The 17,065-nt window shown below is 36.4% G+C and overlaps 1 protein-coding gene and 4 long non-coding RNA genes across 5 annotated transcripts; 2 read left to right on the forward strand and 3 right to left on the reverse strand.

Annotated features, from left to right (window-relative positions):
- Positions 1 to 1,038: 1,038 nt before the first annotated feature.
- Positions 1,039 to 2,889, forward strand: LOC137577007 (uncharacterized). The gene is made up of 2 exons (XR_011032356.1): positions 1,039 to 2,091; positions 2,166 to 2,889. It is a non-coding gene; the product is annotated as an uncharacterized lncRNA (long non-coding RNA).
- Positions 2,890 to 6,763: 3,874 nt separating this feature from the next.
- LOC137578153 (uncharacterized) lies at positions 6,764 to 10,028 on the forward strand. The gene is made up of 4 exons (XM_068291799.1): positions 6,764 to 7,172; positions 9,280 to 9,471; positions 9,530 to 9,800; positions 9,863 to 10,028. The coding sequence occupies exons 1-4, from the start codon at positions 7,088 to 7,090 to the stop codon at positions 10,026 to 10,028; spliced, it is 714 nt and encodes a 237-aa protein (XP_068147900.1). The 5' UTR covers positions 6,764 to 7,087.
- Positions 10,029 to 13,920: 3,892 nt separating this feature from the next.
- Positions 13,921 to 14,293, reverse strand: LOC137578072 (uncharacterized). Its single transcript, XR_011032536.1, has 2 exons — positions 14,257 to 14,293; positions 13,921 to 14,189 (listed from the first exon to the last, which is right to left on the reverse strand). It is a non-coding gene; the product is annotated as an uncharacterized lncRNA (long non-coding RNA).
- Positions 14,294 to 15,660: 1,367 nt separating this feature from the next.
- On the reverse strand, positions 15,661 to 16,055 carry LOC137577987 (uncharacterized). The gene is made up of 2 exons (XR_011032523.1): positions 16,019 to 16,055; positions 15,661 to 15,951 (listed from the first exon to the last, which is right to left on the reverse strand). It is a non-coding gene; the product is annotated as an uncharacterized lncRNA (long non-coding RNA).
- Positions 16,056 to 16,395: 340 nt separating this feature from the next.
- Positions 16,396 to 16,876, reverse strand: LOC137577983 (uncharacterized). Its single transcript, XR_011032520.1, has 2 exons — positions 16,813 to 16,876; positions 16,396 to 16,755 (listed from the first exon to the last, which is right to left on the reverse strand). It is a non-coding gene; the product is annotated as an uncharacterized lncRNA (long non-coding RNA).
- Positions 16,877 to 17,065: the final 189 nt, after the last annotated feature.

Here is a 17,065-nt window from a genome sequence, read left to right on the forward strand (position 1 = left end):
TCAAGTTTGAAAGTGAAAATACAAGTGGAACCTTGTCGTCAGAGTTTTCCTTTATAAAGGAGACCCACTCGCCTCGGCTAAACAAAGTTCCACTGTAAAACAATTTACAGCTAAAGATTTATAAGATTTGGTAACATATCTTAAACGTATCTACATTATATAGAGTATCCGTCTTATAGAGTAACGGTTGTTAAGGTATACTGAGCCTCCTCTGCACAAGTCCAAACATAATTACAGGCTGTCCGCAGTGGCTAATGCAAACAAACATGGGATTATGAGTCTGCTGCCTCAAAGCAGCAAAGATCCATGAATCGAATTTTGTTGGCAAATTGATGATGAGGCAGACAGTCTCCTTCCCCTTTCGGTCTTTCGGCTTGGAGACCTGACCCATAACAAGTAGCTGGCGAAATGTTAAAAATTGGAGCTCGAGCCTCTAGTACGTGCGTTGAAATGTTGGATGGATGGTCGATGGTTGGATGGATGGGCTAGTCGAACGATCGAACGGATTGTAGTGCAGATCGTGCCGATAGCATTTCATTTGAGATGATGAACTCCAGGTTATGAACTTAGCCAAGCAATGATAGTGGTAGTAGTTGGAGTCATAGTCAAAACTAGTTCAATTCAATCATGTGCATTGCGAATCAATTGGCAATGCTGACTCCAAAAACCAGAGTCAACATGTGACTACATCCAATTGTGTTGAAGTTGCACGAAATTATAATTTCACCTACAACAATTTGGCTCCCGTTTGCAACAGCAACAAGCAACAGCAGCAGCAACAACAGAAGGAGCAAGCCGATGTATAAATTTTTCATGGGAATTACATACGTGATAGTAAGAAGAAAAACCCTTCACCAGTAAAGATACCCCCAGACAATGCAATTGATTGGTTTTCTTTGGTTCTTCAAGATGATTGCCATCATATGGGACGTGACTGTGCGAGAGAGAGAGATTGGCATATACATATGCATGCATCTTAAGAATAAATATACGAGTATATATTGAAATTAGCATAGATTGAGTTAGTGAAATCTGGAGAATATGAGTAGGCATGTATTCAAAATTTAAAGTCTTTGTTTGAAAATTATGTTGTATTTCTATCATGGATGCCTTTAAGTATTTAAAACCATCTTGGTGGTCACTGTCCTTGATGTTTCTAATGCTACTTCAAATCATCAAGGCTGCCAAAATCTATTAAAAAGTTGCTCAATCTCTAAGAGGGTAATGCCACGAAATCATTTTCAGAGTGAGAATTAATAGCCTCAATTAAAGCCAAAGTCAAGCAGACTAAGTTAACAACTTACCGGAAGGACAAGTAGAATATTGGCGCCCCCAGTGTGGACATGATGACCTCGACAAGAAGTAGACACAACAGGTGGTCAAAGCAACAAGAACAACTTTGATGCATCGATCTACTCCTACCTGAACTTCACGTTCCCATTGCCAAGTTCTAGTTCCAGCCCACATGTAAACACATTATGGCAAATCTCCGAACATGTCAGCTGCTGATTTTTGAATAATCTTCAATTCAAGCTCCATCCAGTTGGAGAGAAAGAGAGAGATAGAGGACAGCATGGCAAATGGCTCCACAATTCCTGGCACACTCGTCAATGTCGAATCGAAATGGTGGGGTGGGTAGGGAGGTAGAATGGTGCCCTCTGTTAATAGAGTCGTGATCAACGGCCACGAAATGCCAAGCACATGAGTTTCCCTCCCCTCCACCAAACAAAACAAGAACCTGCGACCATTTGCTGACCACCTACAAGTATTTGTTTTCGGGGCCATTCTGTCCTGTTTTCAACTCCTTCCAACTCTTGAATTAAACTTTATGCCAATAAATTGTATGCAGTAAGCCGTTTAATCTAAATTAAGCGCCTATCCTCCGAAAACCTTTTGTAAGCGAATCCGAATTGTATTGAACCGGCAATCTCCATCAGCAGCATCATGTGTCATAAACAAGTTGCAAGGCGCCGACAAAAATCCACATAGCTAATAGAGCTGAGAAAATCATATTCATATATGTTTATGACTTTCAATGGCGATATATCGGTTTGCATATAAAGACAAGAATTATAGAAAAGCTTTGAACTGGTAAGAAATATTTGATAATTTACGAAAAATGGAATAATCTAGTAACAATCCGTTCAATACTTTTCTGGTCATAGAGTGGAGCCTCACGTTTACATCTCTAAATGAAGTAAGATTCGCGATTTGAGATGAACGCCAGGCCTATTGGCAAGTGTCCGCTCATCCTGGTCCATGTTTCTCCCCCCTAGATGCCAATGGGCCTATGAAGCGTAAGCAATTTTTATGCTCATGTTGCTCGTAATCACCGCAAGCCGCAGGTGGTAAAAGCCAAGGATGAGAAAGATGCAGATGATGCAGAGGTAAAGAGAGAGATAGAGAAATGTGGCTCATCTCATCGTCTCCCCTAGAGCTGCACTGATTGAATTGCACTAATTGCGTATTAAAGCTCAGCATTTTCAGAGGCAACAAATTGCAAGAGTCTCAAATTGAATTACTGAATCCTAAGCAACCCCTTGATAAAAAATACAAGAGAAAGAGAGTGGCATAGAGAGAGAGAGTGCTGCTAATGAACGCTTCCTAGAGTCCCATTGCGGCATTGCTTGGCTTTTATTTCGCTTAATTAATTGGCAGCGCCAAAAGTCGAGAGTTTGGCAGCAAAAAAACCAAAAAACCACGAAAGTTACTGTCAACAGCCCCAGCCAAAAAGGGGCTGAAATGTTAGCTCCAACAAGAAGCCGCCGAGAGTCAAGTGTCCTTTGAGAATATGTGTGCCTATGCGCCACATTGCAATTCTTTCATTTTTTGGCAATAGAAAAAAAAAGAAGAAACTAATTTTCTTTTGCTTCTTTTTCTGTAAATGCAGTGAAGTGAGAGAACAATTTTTCTTTAGGGAGGGGGTCTTTGAGAATCCCTTTATGCATATACAATATCTGGATTCATGAAGGGTTAATTATGGCACACAATAACAAACGTTTGAAGCAGGAGTTCAAATGGCATATTCAAATGCATAAGTATTTGTGCATTGAAGGAAAATCACACGACTAGGAAAAGTTTAAACCCTTTTACCAGACATTTTACTTCATACATTACTCATATTCGAATTCTTTTATTAACCAACATGAAAATAGAAAAATTGAAAAACTACACATTTTAAATGCAGTAGCGGATCACGATGGGTAAAATAAAAGAAACAGTTGACTATTTAATACCCTTTCTGTAGGTTTAAATATACAGTTGTTGATAGATTTCCATTCTAGCCGTAAAGGTTTTCCGATACGTTTTAGGATACGCACGCACTTTCCAGCTCAATAACAAGACCAATACCCAATATTGAGATCCACACAAACATATACATATTTGAATATATTTAAGATCATTTCCCCCACCAAATGGACCATTTTGTCCTCTTTTAATATTTTTTCCCTAGATTCGCTACCGAATAGGGAAGGATTCTTTTATTTCTCAGTTTCATTCTCGCTCCTCTTACATATAATAGAAATTTTTGCTTAATTAAGACAACAAAGGCTCTGCCAAAAAATATGGCCAAGCTTCAAAACAGGCAAGCAAAATGTATCCTCCATACACAGAGGGAGAGAGAGAGAGAGAGAGAATACCCCTAACACACACCCACTCACATACACAATCATCTTACATTACCACCTGAGTTAGGGTGTATGCCAAGCCCCCTTCACGGCCTCCCACCGCCTACTTGCAACATTGGGCAGACAAAAAGATTTGTTTTTCTTTTCGCGTTTTGTTTTCAATTTTGTATTTGTTTTTTGTGATTTCTTTTTCCGCCAAGCTCCGCAAAAAACAAATGAACAACAAAATTGTATAAAAATTTTTGCAGTCGTCGTCGTCGTCTAGTCGTTGCATACTTAAAGGCGCACAAAAAAATAAACACAAAACTCTGTTGGAGGGCCCCCAAAAATAGAAGAAGCGAATGAAGAACAAAAAAGGAGGCAAAAGACAATGCCAACAAAAACAAAATGCATTAACATGGACAGACGTTAAAACAAGGAACAAAAAAGTGGGAAAATGCAAAAGCCGAAAATGAGTGATGAGTGCGCTTGGAATTACTAAATTTGTTGGTCTTTTTTTTCCAATAAAAAATACTTATAAGGTGAAAGTGGGGAAAAGAAATTATCAGGGAAAGCATATAACTTTAAAATTCTTTTAAAATGGACTTTAATTTCAAACGAATTTTAAGGTTTTTGATACATAACTAAAAGCTGATCTGAGAAATCTGGTGGCTAAGTGGAGACCTACTTAAACTATAATACTATATGTTCTTGTCGAGTCTAAGCCCCTTCATAGGTGGCGTTTTCCATCCTATCAACCAAAAATGAGAGGTAGTTCCATTCGAAATATTTAAATCTGAATATGTGATAACGTGATCTGAATATTGTAAGTTGAAGATTATTTTAGCAACAAATTTGCTCTCAATGATATCATTCACTTTCGTTCGAAAGACCCACTAAAAAATAAGTTTTTAAGGGATAATGACAAAACATTCACTTCAATGAATTTGACTACAATTCTACAAAGATTTTGAATAAATTTAGAGCTTAGAATTAACATTTACTGTAAGCTCGAATTTCCCTTGTTGAGTCTGTGCAACATAATCAAATCAAGCATGCAACAACAAAATGAGCCACATCCAATTTTCCAATTTTCACATGCGAAAATACATCTTCCATATATTTAGTGGGGGGGCATGTATACTAGTCTATGTAGGATGCCTGTCTATCTATCGATAAACATATCCATGATCCATGGTCCGAGTCAGTGTGTACGTTGCTTTTGAGTGATTGATAGCATGTTATGAGTTAACATGCTATTATTAGACCACAAGATGCTACTACCAAACCACAATGAAAATCGGCTCTAACCAAATGTTTGCTCACGATTTTTCGCCTGCTCATCTCGTCTCAAGTCTGTTGAGAGAGAGAGAGAGATTTCGGCATATTTGCCCAAAAGTGGAAAATTGTGCAAGAGAAATTGATTTCACATGATTTACGTGTACAAGTAACCGAAATAATTTCTAATGTCTGTCTGACTGTCTGCCTATACAGTTGCTGCTGCTGCTATTTGGGGTGGCCCATCGCAAATCAATTTTCGAATTGCAAAAGAAAAGCTCCAAAATTGATAATCAAAGAGTTGGCTTATTGATTGATTTTGGGCCAACTGGCTTAGAGTTTGCATTTCCGTTTTTTGTCAAAGTCACGTGTGACTAAAATCGAAAGAAAAAAATATGAGACAACAAATGGCAAAGTCAATGTTAAATGTCTTTTTTTGCCGTTGCCATTTTCAAAAAATATTGCATAATTTTCAAGTTTAAGTTGTTTTATAATTTATGCATAACTGTTTTTTTTTTAAATGTTATTCAAAGTTTACGTTTGCGTCTTTAATTTCGCATAGAAAATCTATTCTATTCACAGAGAATTGGAGAGAGAAAACACTGCAAACCAGTTTGAACACTCCCCATTAACATTAAGAACTCTGGGAATTGAAGTGGGGCCTCTGGCTATAATTTAAACACCTTTGGGCCATGAAAGTGTTCTACATATGATTAAAGAAAAACAAACACTTTAACAATCAATTTTATCTATATGCTAACGGATTGACATACAAAAAGACAAACGATAGAGTAGAGATGGCCAAGACGAAGTCGCTCAGTCTTTGCTATTTATAAAAGATGCCGAAAGGTGCAACGGCCTGCCATCGAAGTCATTGGCACACCAATTAAGGTGACAAGTTAATTAAAATTTTATACACTTTTATACAGACCCAAATGCGTCGCCAAAGCCAAAGCAAAAGACAGGCTATAAGACAAGTGAACAGTGAAAAGCGAGAGTCTTGGCCTTTTTGCTGAGCGTCTGCCCTGTCTGCAGTCTGCCTCCCAACCACTGAGAGAAATTATAACCGAGCTGCTTCAACTGATAAACTATGCATAACAAATACTGGTTTAAGCCACAGAACTTTTAGCTAATCGAATCGAGTATACTCTTCTTTTCCTTTATCTTTAGATCTGCTTTAAAGGATAGTAAGATCTCTTCAAGATCAGATCTATCTACTGAAAAGTCGAATATTTTACTTAAAGGGTGAAATTTTAGTGTTTATTAAAGTTACTTATAATAATTTTGTATGAAAAGTACACTTCAACTACAAGTCCTAGATTTTGATGGTCAAACGTCCTGTTGGACTAATTTTGGTCAGAGAAGGCCAATAGTTAAGTACTTAAAGTTAGTTTTCATCAAATATTTTTTAGTTTCCTCATTTCAATTCAGATTCTGAAAGGTAGTTTATGTAATGTATAATGTATACTTCAACTATGTAATGTTAACTACTTTGAAAGACCATCATAAAATGGTTAAGCTTTTGCTGTGTTAGAGTCTGCATAAGAAGACATAAATCTGTCACTTCACAAGAGTTTGAAAGGGGTAACGAGGGGTTTTGTTTGTTTTTTTTTTTTTGTATGTTACTCATGACACATTGCGATCGGAGTCTTTTGGGGCCTGTCGATGGGCCGTTCGTTGCGTTAAGATATCTGCTCGGGCTCTCTGGATTTTCGAGTCTGTGCTTACCGCTTTGGCGGCACTTAGCATGCGCATGCGCTACCGTTTTCTTGGCCAGTTGTATTTTAGCCATTAGCACGTACGGAGCTGCGCCCGCGTCGTCGAGTCCAACGTGTGAACAAGTGTGAATAACCCCAACCACAACAACAACAATAAATGAATCACGGCCAACATTAACAGCATTGAACCACTGTATATAGAAACTAAAAGTAAATTAAAGTTGGCTTTTTATTTTTGTTTTTAACACACTTTCATAAACCAAACTGTTGTTTTTGTGCGAAAGCGAAAGTTGCGTGCTTCCCTCCACCCAAGACAAAGTGAGGAGTTATAGTAAATAAAACAAACAATACACACACACAGACACTCACCTGATTAAAAAGGTGCAGTAAAACCAAGTTTAAACTGAATTATTTTGGCTAAAAATCGAAAAGCGTTAAGCGTGCGAGTTAAGACGATCCGAAACTTCATAAACCAACAACAAGATGCCAGCGGCCAGTTCTCATCCACGTCTATTCTTCTATTTACTCTGCGTGGCCTCACTTTTGGCTGTCTCAAAATCGGATACCGGTAGTACAAAGAATACATATTTTATGTCCTATTTCTATTATTTAGTTATTAACTTTATCAATCCCTTTGCAATGCCCATATTCTATCGCTTTGTACATAAATGCCTAACATAGAATTTAGGGGCAGATCAAAGAGAATGAGTATCTCAGTTCTGAACGAATTTCATGTCAATAAACTGAAAATCTAGAATTTAGATATATGTAAATATGTTAATGTTATTTTCTAGATATGTATTGTGTATATACCTGTTTGTATCTATGTAGATATTAGCCATGGCAAACAATGTGTTTCTCTTGTGATAATGATTAAAATGAGTCGGCTCTGTGTTATTTTTTAATTTTACTTGTACAATAAAAAAAAAAAAAACTATAATTATTTTTAATTAACAAACAATAGTTTCTTTAATTTATGGGCTGGTTTGGTTTTTGTTAAATTTCTGGTTTCTTTAGTTTTTAAATGTACATTCCATAGATTGTATATACATACTTATAGATAAGTTCCTATATATGTACATGTACATACATTATCTTAAGACATGTTTTGGCCATTTGTCTTTGCCAAAGCAATAAATCATTATTATATACAAAATCGATATTCTGTGCAGAGATCTTGGGTCTGATCTAGGTATTTTTTATTTACAACTACTTAATTATGTTTTTATGCTGATCATGACATTGAATCTCACATTTTATGAATAAACCCCAAAAAATGCCAAAGAACAAACTGCAAGGAATTGGGAATTTCGTTCCCAATAGATTGAAATGTGGGCTTGTTCTCTTCTTAAATGTTTAAGCCTGTTCAATTTTGAGAAACTTTCTCAATTAAATATCTTAAAAGTTGAAAACCAAAAGAAAAACAATCCCTTTTTTGAAAAAATTGGCAACTTTTATGAAAACCTTTTCTAAAAATGTTACATCTAACGTTGAAGGTAAACAATTAAGGATAAAGTTCGAAGCACAGGACCCTAAATAGGGTAAAACCATTGTCTTTTTGGTAATGTTTGTCCTGTCTGTTACTATCACAGTGCCTTTCATTCAAATAATATCATTACATTACTTCTCACTCTCATAACTTCCTTTTCTTATTTTGTTTAACATTTTTTTTGGCAAAGACCTTACCTTGATGTTTGAGATTTGAGTTTTTGAAAACTTTACCCTGACCAAGAAGTCATCGAAGCGGTATTTTTAATTGCCATAGATATTAACAGTTAACACAATCTCTCTGTGTGTGTGTGTGTGTTTGGGTATATATTTTGGTTTGTAGTTAGTATCATTTGAATGTCAACTACCTCATAAACCAATGGACTGTCCAATTAAATATTGTACAATTGTTCAACTGGCTACAAACTGTACGTGCCTGCAGAATCAATGCCAATGCGATAAAAACAATAGGTCTTAACGCTATAGTAAATATGGCCAACACGTTCTTGGCCACATTAGCACATATGTAAAACCAAAAACATAAATTCACAAACCAAAAACCAAAAGCTAAAGTTGGTTCAAAAATATTCGATGCGTTGAGAGAGAGAGAGAGAGCGAGACTGAGATGAATTGGTTACTAGTTTTTTTGTGTGGTTAACTCTCTTGTCCATGATCTTGACCAAACTTCGCTCTGTTTGGTTTTCGGTTTGTCTCGCCTTTGGCTTTTTGTGTGTCTGGCTGACTGACTGGTTCCATTGACATCGAAAACTAATAAACTCTCCGAGACATACTCTCTCTCAGAGATACTCTCAGCATCTGCTGCAGTCAAGGTTAATAGTTGATCGGTTGAAATACTCCCCGGGCCAGGCCGGCTACGTCAAATGCTGGCGATGCGGAACTGTTTAATATGCGGAAGTGCCGCTAAGATGATTCGGCAAAAAATATATATATATTATTTTTTGTTGAGTATGTTTATGTTAATACTTGTTTTTAAGCTTTTTTGTTGATTGCTTCTATTTGCCACGTAGAAGAACTTGAGCTACTAATCTCGTTTGGCTTGAAGAGACCTAGAAGTTTTGCTAATTTTTATTTCACATATCTCATTATTATTCATATTTATATTTACATTCGCATATATTTGTATGTGTGTGTGTGTGTGTGTATATGGCATTTGTTGTGGGGTCTAGTGCCATTGCAAGCTCCAGCCGATGATCTGGCTTATGATGCAGCTCTTCAATTGGGTCTACTCAATCATCGACTAAATCTCCTGGCCCACGAAGAGGAGGCAAGGCAATTGAATTTGGCCAATGTAACGATAAATAATTTGGTTAGCCGTATACCCTGCAATTGTGATACGGGTCTCTGCAAATGTTGTGCAGGTGAGTATTGATATGCTTTGCCCTGCATCGACGACGACTCAAATTATCATTCACATAGGCTTTCTTTCGGTAATTGGAATGAATAGCTGTACCGAGGTGGCCTATCGTCCGGATGAGTTTTCCTTTGAGTTACGCATGCGTGTTAACAATAACATTTGGTTCCGGCGCAAGGTTTCCGGACAGAATCCGCCACCGTTTTGCTTTCGTCCACCACGCTTCAATTTCGCTCGGGCATGCATTCAGTTCCATGATATTTGGTTTGTCGGACGTAATATGCACGTCTGTATGTACATGTCCGGAGAGTTTCAGGGTTTCGAACTATTTGAACGGTAAGTTCAATCGTCTTATCGCCATGAGGAATTTGAAAAAGGACACTAACTCTTTTCCTTAGCAACTTTGATTGCCTTTTATTTGGCGATCATGGCGTCAAGATTGTACCCCCAGAGCAGGGTTATCCTGTGAGACCCAATGATGTGGATATCGATGATGCTGAGGATGAAATCGAAGACTACGATGAGAATGTGGTGAGGAGTCTGGCTGAGAAAATGATTGGCTGATTGATTATGATAATTAGTTAAGTGTATTTATTTCAATTATTTATGTGACCCACAAATTGTCATTGTTATTGTATTTATTAAAGTATCACTACACATCCTTTTCACATTGCCACTTGGCAGTCTAATTGCTTGAATGACAAGCAACAGGTTTGTTCATTTCAAGTGTGAAAACTGCAAAAGTGACGTGTGATGTCAGTCTGGCCTGTGTGTATTGCACAGTCTGTCTGCATCCTGCTGTGTCCTGGGGCGCATTCAAGAGCAAAATACACACACACACATGGAAGGCAGCAACAAAGCGTCGAGCAAATTGTAAAGAATAATGCACAAGCTGTAAGCTGTTGCATGTGCAACAAAGGAGACAGGGCGGAGCTCTTTTCAGGGAGCCTTTGAAATGCATATGCAGCCTGGCAAACACATTGACTGACGCTGCACTCCGTTTGACTGCCAGTTGACTGTAATAAAGGACTATTTACAAGGATGCAAAGGATGCAAGCCACATGAGCCAGAGACTGAGTTGAGTATATTTTTTTTTCGCACTTGAGGGCTTGCAGTCAAGTGGTTAAAAGAGATGAGGGATGCGGTAGGCTGCATCCAGCCAGGTGTCATAAAAATGCAAATGCAAAAACAAAACAGGGATATTAAAAAAAGGAATAAACAAGGTAATTTCAAGTCATGTGCAGCACTTGCACTTGTCAAGCACTTAATAAACATGATGATGATTTGTTGCTTTTAAAGAGGAAGAGACATAGAGAGAGGGGGAGCTTATGAAGAGCCAAATTAGCTATATAATTAGCTAACCATTTATGACATAAATCTTCTCAGCCAATTGTAATGACATTTATCACCTAGCTAATTATATTCTTGACCTTCCCCTCAAACAATTCACACCCCAAAAACGAAAAAAAAAAAAAAAGGTGCGAACAATGTTTGACCACACGAAACCCAAAGGCAAAGCCAATCTTCTATACCACAAAAAGGGGAAGACGAATTTAAAATTCAAATTTTTCAAGTGCATTTAGCGGCAATAATTGATTTGTTTGCACAACTGACATGCGATAAACTGACCAACTGACCAGGCAACAGGCATAGGGTCAGCACAAAGGACAAGGCAGGACACAGACACACAGACAGGCAGATAGAAAGACAAACTGACCAGAACAAACCCTCATTTTGGCATACGTTTCGACCGATTCCTCATGCAACAGTTCGTTGTTTTTTTTCCCCCCCACTTAAGGCGCCTCACTGAGGTCAGTTGATGCGATTTGCAATGATACCTTTTCTAATTCCCCCTCTGACCATTGTCCAATGTTCATTCCCCGCGGGTCAATTATATTATTTCCGGTTTCATGTGGTCAGCAAACAACAAATAACAAGAGGAAAAAAAATACATATACACTTCATGTATTCAATAACAAGTGGTCAAATGGTTGAGATCCCAGTCCCTAGGGCGAAAACCGGATTGCTTCGCTCCTGCCCAACGAAATGATGATGATGATGGGAAAATGTAATTGAATAGGACACGAACAGCAACAGGGCGGAAGATGGTCAAACAGAGGTGTGACAGCATATAGGATAATCATTGTGTAATCATATGTCTAAAGGCAAACAAAAAATTTCCATTACTTAAAGTTCTTATTGGAGAATGACTTTCTTCTTTGCTTTCTCTATACAATTTTCTTTGTATTTTCTTCTTCTTTTTTTGTATTTTATGTCTTGTCTGGCGAAAGCAAACGAAAAAAAAGCGAAAAATCTTTAGGGAAACTACCCCCAAAAGTAATTAAAAGACACGGCACTTGTCTTACCCACCCATATCTCCTTCTCCCAAACAACGAATGTTAATCAAAGCAGAATATGGAAAAATAGAAGAAGGCCGAAGAAACAGAGTGAAAGAGAGAAAAAGGAGAGTGAGTGAGACACAGACAGAGACATTGTCCTTAGGGTATAATTTCTTTTAAATTTGTACATTTCGCTAAAAGCTAGAAATGAAATTGGACAAAATGCAGTTTGAGAAAGAAGAAATCTAAATTCCAGACTGACTAAAAAAAAAAAACAAAAATAAGGGAGATATACTTGAAGCAAAGTCATTAATTATAGAGAAAAGACAAGATTTATGTTTTAAAAAACATAAAAATTGAAGTTAGGTTTAAAAATCTTTGACCTCACTAATACTCAGTTTTCATCAACATCAAATAGGATGAAATTTGGGAAATCGATATTTGGAAATGTTGTAAGTTATTTCATTTCCAATTGGAAATTATATACCGCTAAAAACAACATTGGCAATCAGATTAATCAGTTTTCATATAAACGATAAGGCGAAAAACGAATGCTCGTTTCCTAATTAAGGGAAACCCTTTCTGTGCATACTGAAAACTCAATCATTAATAAAGTAGCTGGGTTAAATTTATTGATATCATTAGTAAATATTTTGTTTATTTACATATATTTGGACTCACGAATTTTACATAACAAATTACAGAAACATTAATAAAACTTATCAATCTGACGAAAAATTTTGAATAAAAGACAAAAAGAAAAAGGAAAGTAAATAAAAAAATCTTATGGCGAGGAAAGAAGAAAAATTGTCAAAAGAGTGAGACAATGATGCGTAATTTGTTTTCCACTGAAATTTTCTAGCAATTTTTCATGAATATATCTGTGACGTAAAATCTAGAATGTAAACTGAAACTGAAAGGATACGCAACGGAACACGCACCCGCCAATACCAATGCCAGAAAAGGGACACACACACATACACACACACACAGACACACATACATACATCAGAAGCAACGCAGGACGCGACTTTCATGCGTGATGTGCGTGGAAAATTTCCCCCTTTTTTTGAGCTACAAGTATATAAAGGAGCTGAAAGTAAATAAGGACTTCCAAAGGACTTTAGTAACTGGGGGTGGTGTGTTTCATTTCGTTTCCAATGCGGCAAAAAAAGGGTTAAAAATCTGTGCCTACTACGCTCAATGTTCGACGCTCGAAAACATGCGTGTGTGAGTTCACAATGTACATGTACGAGGATAACAGAGTTGCCAGCTTGTCGACAGAATTATCTTAACAGCAACAGCAGCAACAACAACAACGACACCAACAATGGCAAGACAAACAAAATCATTTACATAGTTAACGAAGTGGGTGAACAAAAGACACTTTCTCTGGGCCAATTTTTCGAAAGGAGCGGGAAAGAAAACGAAAGGATACACAATAAAGGGGGAGCGCGTGTTGGCGGCGGTTTTTCAGTTTGACGCAAAAAGTAAAATGGCGACCACCGGCGGGCATCTTAAATTTTATGTGTCAATTCTTATATTTTGTTGTTGTCATTTCTTATCACCAAGGGAGCAAAAGGAATCACATGGAAAGGACACTATTGTGAGGCCATCATTACGCATTCATGCTGGCATCCTTAAGCCCTTCTTCTTCTTCTTCTTCGTGTGCCTACAAAGACAGGACAGAGCAGAAGCATCTCATTATGAATACTATGTTCCATTATGGGGAATTTATGGTGGAATTTTCAAAAACTAGACACATCAAAAATGTTAGCAGCCTGTCTCCCCTCTCTCTCTCTATCTCTATTATGCCTTTTTCAAAGGCCACAATTGAAGGAATTTAAGTAGCATAAATAGTTAACAAAGTATAATTTTTTCTAACAAAGGCCTCTTAGATGCAAATAAGTTAATTCTTTTAGGATTTTTTTGTTACATTCTTAAAATCTGTGTTATACCATGCAATTGTATGTAACTGTATGAAGAAAACGTCTTTGGACCCCATAAAGTACATATGTACATCTATTCTTCAACAGCATCAATAGCCAAGTCGATGTAATTACTTTCGTATAATCTTAAGTCGACGTGACGAATACTTGGGAGAAATCAACGAAGCATTTTGATCTATTCTTTGAACCAATTTATTGGTATCTGTGTGGTTTTTCACATTAAAACATTTATATTGTTATTAATACATAATGGGTGGAAACCCAAAACCAGGCATTGACGGTGGCATCATCCTCGGATCATATTGTGGAACAGGATAACCTTGCGGCACCACCACTGGAACCGGTGTTGCTTTTCTACCCAAACCAACGATATCCAATAACCATGGAATATCTGCCAGAACGCTGCCACTTAGCAAAGTAAGTGTGAAAACTAGTACCTAAAAAAGGGTTAAGGATATTTTTAAGGATAATTTTAAGTGTAAATAGTATGATATAAAAACTCACAAGGAAATACTTCATGTTTACTCAACTTGAGATGCTTTTACAACTGCTGATAAATGTTGACAGTTCCATCCATTTTATATCCCAAAAAACTTGACAATTAGAATATAGATTGCAAATATGCAAATACATATATATTAAGATTCTAAATAATCTATTCGAAATGCTCGACATGCTTAAATAAACCGATATTAGTAAGTCCAGCTAAAGTCCATTTGTTTGTCCGGGTTAAATAAGTTAAATTCTAATAGAGATTTATATTTACATAGTTTTGAATGTTTTTTTTTTTTTTTTTTTTGCTGAGGGATTTCTGTAAAACCATCTGACTGAAATGACTATGTCGAATTGGGAAATGGCCTAAGAAACAATTAAACACTTTAATTTTTATTTAAGTTAATTTATTCACAAGTTTACCAGAATATTAAGATTACTATTGAAGTGAAATGACTCACTGAAGAAAGCCTTTTCGTTCCCCTAAAGTACATACATGGCTATATTAATAGTTGTGAGCCTGAGGATTTGAAATGTGTCAATATAAAAATTACATGGCAAGTTCTACTATCATAAAACTGATCTTCAATAATGCGTAATTCCATCATGAAGTAAAATAAATAAGTCATGGTCTGGTCATTTCTTAGTCAGATTTGCGAGTAAATCATCATCTCTGAAAAACGTGGGTGCAGTTCCAGAACGTTTAGGATATTATTTTACCAATGTGAAAAAACAATTTAAAAGCGTCAAACTCCTAAATAAAGATCACGCCGAACCAACTATCTAGTTAATACCTAAGATGATTTTTTTTACAAACCAATTGCATTTTGTTCCAAAAGGGGTACTCCAAATTCAACAATTTTAGAGATATGACGTGTTTTTGTAAGGCAAAGACAAATTTCTAACGCCTTTTCGTTAAAAATACTTTTTAAACTGACGGCAAGGAGACAGACAGTGATTTTCAACCCATTTTGATCAAACAAAGTGCAATCGAAGCAGAATTTCCGTAATTCTGGTCCCTGCCTCATTTAAAATTTTACTTATATTTGTCAAACAAAATTTAAACGACCACAATTTTGGTAACAAAATATCATAAAATTATATTTGAAAAATTTCATCTATGGTGAATCTAACGTCGGGTTAAACTTAAATATCAAACGATCCTGAGTTGAGTTTTCATGCATGATACCTTTTTTTCGGGTAACATTGGAGGCCAACATCCGAACAACCAAGAAACCCCCTATAAAGTTCAGAAATTGGGCTAAAATAGGGCATTGGGCTCTGACGCTCAAGTGCTTTTGCATATTCTTGAACTATCTATGTATCTGTTTAAATATCCGTATAAACACTTACAAATCTCTCGATTACTTTAAGACGTGCATCAAGAAATCGGCGTAATCAAAAGAACATTAAAGGTTTCAATTAATTACCATTACTACTTTGAAAGCCAATTTATTGGTAGCTATGTGGTTTTTCACAATTCAACAGTTACATATATTGTTGCTAAAACATCATGGGTGGAAATCCAAAACCAGGCATTGCCGGTGGCATCATCGACATCCTTGGATCGAATGGTGGAACAGGAAGAGTTTGCTGCACCACTACTGGAGGGGGGTTTGCTTTTCTACCCAAACCAACGATATCCAATATCCATGGAATATCTGCCAGAACGCTGCCACTTAGCAAAGTAAGTGTGAATACTAGTACCTAAAAAAGGGTTAAGGATATTATTAAGGATAATTTTAAGTGTAAATAGTATGATATGAAAACTCACAAGGAAATACTTCATGTTTACTCAACTTGAGATGCTTTTACAACTGCTGATAAATGTTGACAGTTCCATCCATTTTATATCCCAAAAAACTTGGCAATTAGAATATAGATTGCAAATATGCAAATATATATTAAGATTGTAAATAATATATTTTTACCATTTTACCATTGCATTCATTCGATATGCTTAAATGCACCGTGTTTAGTTTTTTGAGCATTTTTTTGTATTTGACATTTTGTAATTTGTTTGGCTTTGAGCAAACTATCACTGGAAGTATTTCAAAAGATCAACTTTCCCATAGAAAGAATTCTGTGTGCAGAAAATTCTCCTCAATCTGGTTTTGACGAAAAATCAAAAATAATTTTAATTTAGTTAAATGTATGTAAATAATTATTGCAATTTAATAAGATTTTTTGTCATCTAAAACTAACTGAATGCATATATTATCCTTCTTCTTTGAAATTTTTAGCCACTGGCGCCTTGTACTGGACGACGTGTGTTGATGGTTGGTAGGAGAACCAGGTAGTCGGTTTCCACCAACGAAAGCCAGCGGATCCATCTACAAAGTTTTGCAAAGTTGAATCAAGGATTTGTTTTCCAGGTATTTTATCAAGCCCCGGAATGATGCCCAGAAAATCAGACGGTTTAGACATCTTCATGAGGTTAAATGCCCAATTTGCTAACATCATCCTTATCTCGGACTGAACAATGACCGTGGCCCCAGATAGAATCAGAATCTATAACAAATATGAGAATGAAACGATTGAATATAATTGAAGCTCTTTTTTTTATACCACTAAACTCTTCATATTGTAAGCTCCAAACTTATTTATAAATAAGTTATTTCACCAAAGTTCGTTTTAGATTTAATCGACTCTGTCGAAAGACCCCCGATTTCAAACCGTATACAATTGACTTAATATTGAAAACAATATTCATTTTCACCAGTGCTAAATTGATTTTCTGGATATGTATTTTAATTTAAATTCCATTCGTTAAAATATTATTGTGGTTATATAAAGGCTAGAGCAAACAACAAGCATCAGA

The sequence above is a fragment of the Drosophila tropicalis genome, unplaced genomic scaffold, assembly GCF_018151085.1.
Source record: "Drosophila tropicalis isolate 14030-0801.00 unplaced genomic scaffold, ASM1815108v1 contig_593, whole genome shotgun sequence".
Classification (NCBI taxonomy): Eukaryota; Metazoa; Arthropoda; class Insecta; order Diptera; family Drosophilidae; genus Drosophila; species Drosophila tropicalis.

Coding starts and splice junctions, on each gene's coding strand:
- LOC137578153 (XM_068291799.1), top strand. CDS start 7,088: ATGCCAGCGGCCAGTTCTCATCCACGTCTATTCTTCTATTTACTCTGC. Junction 7,173..9,279: donor TGTCTCAAAATCGGATACCG/GTAGTACAAAGA, acceptor TGTGGGGTCTAG/TGCCATTGCAAGCTCCAGCC. Junction 9,472..9,529: donor TCTCTGCAAATGTTGTGCAG/GTGAGTATTGAT, acceptor TCATTCACATAG/GCTTTCTTTCGGTAATTGGA.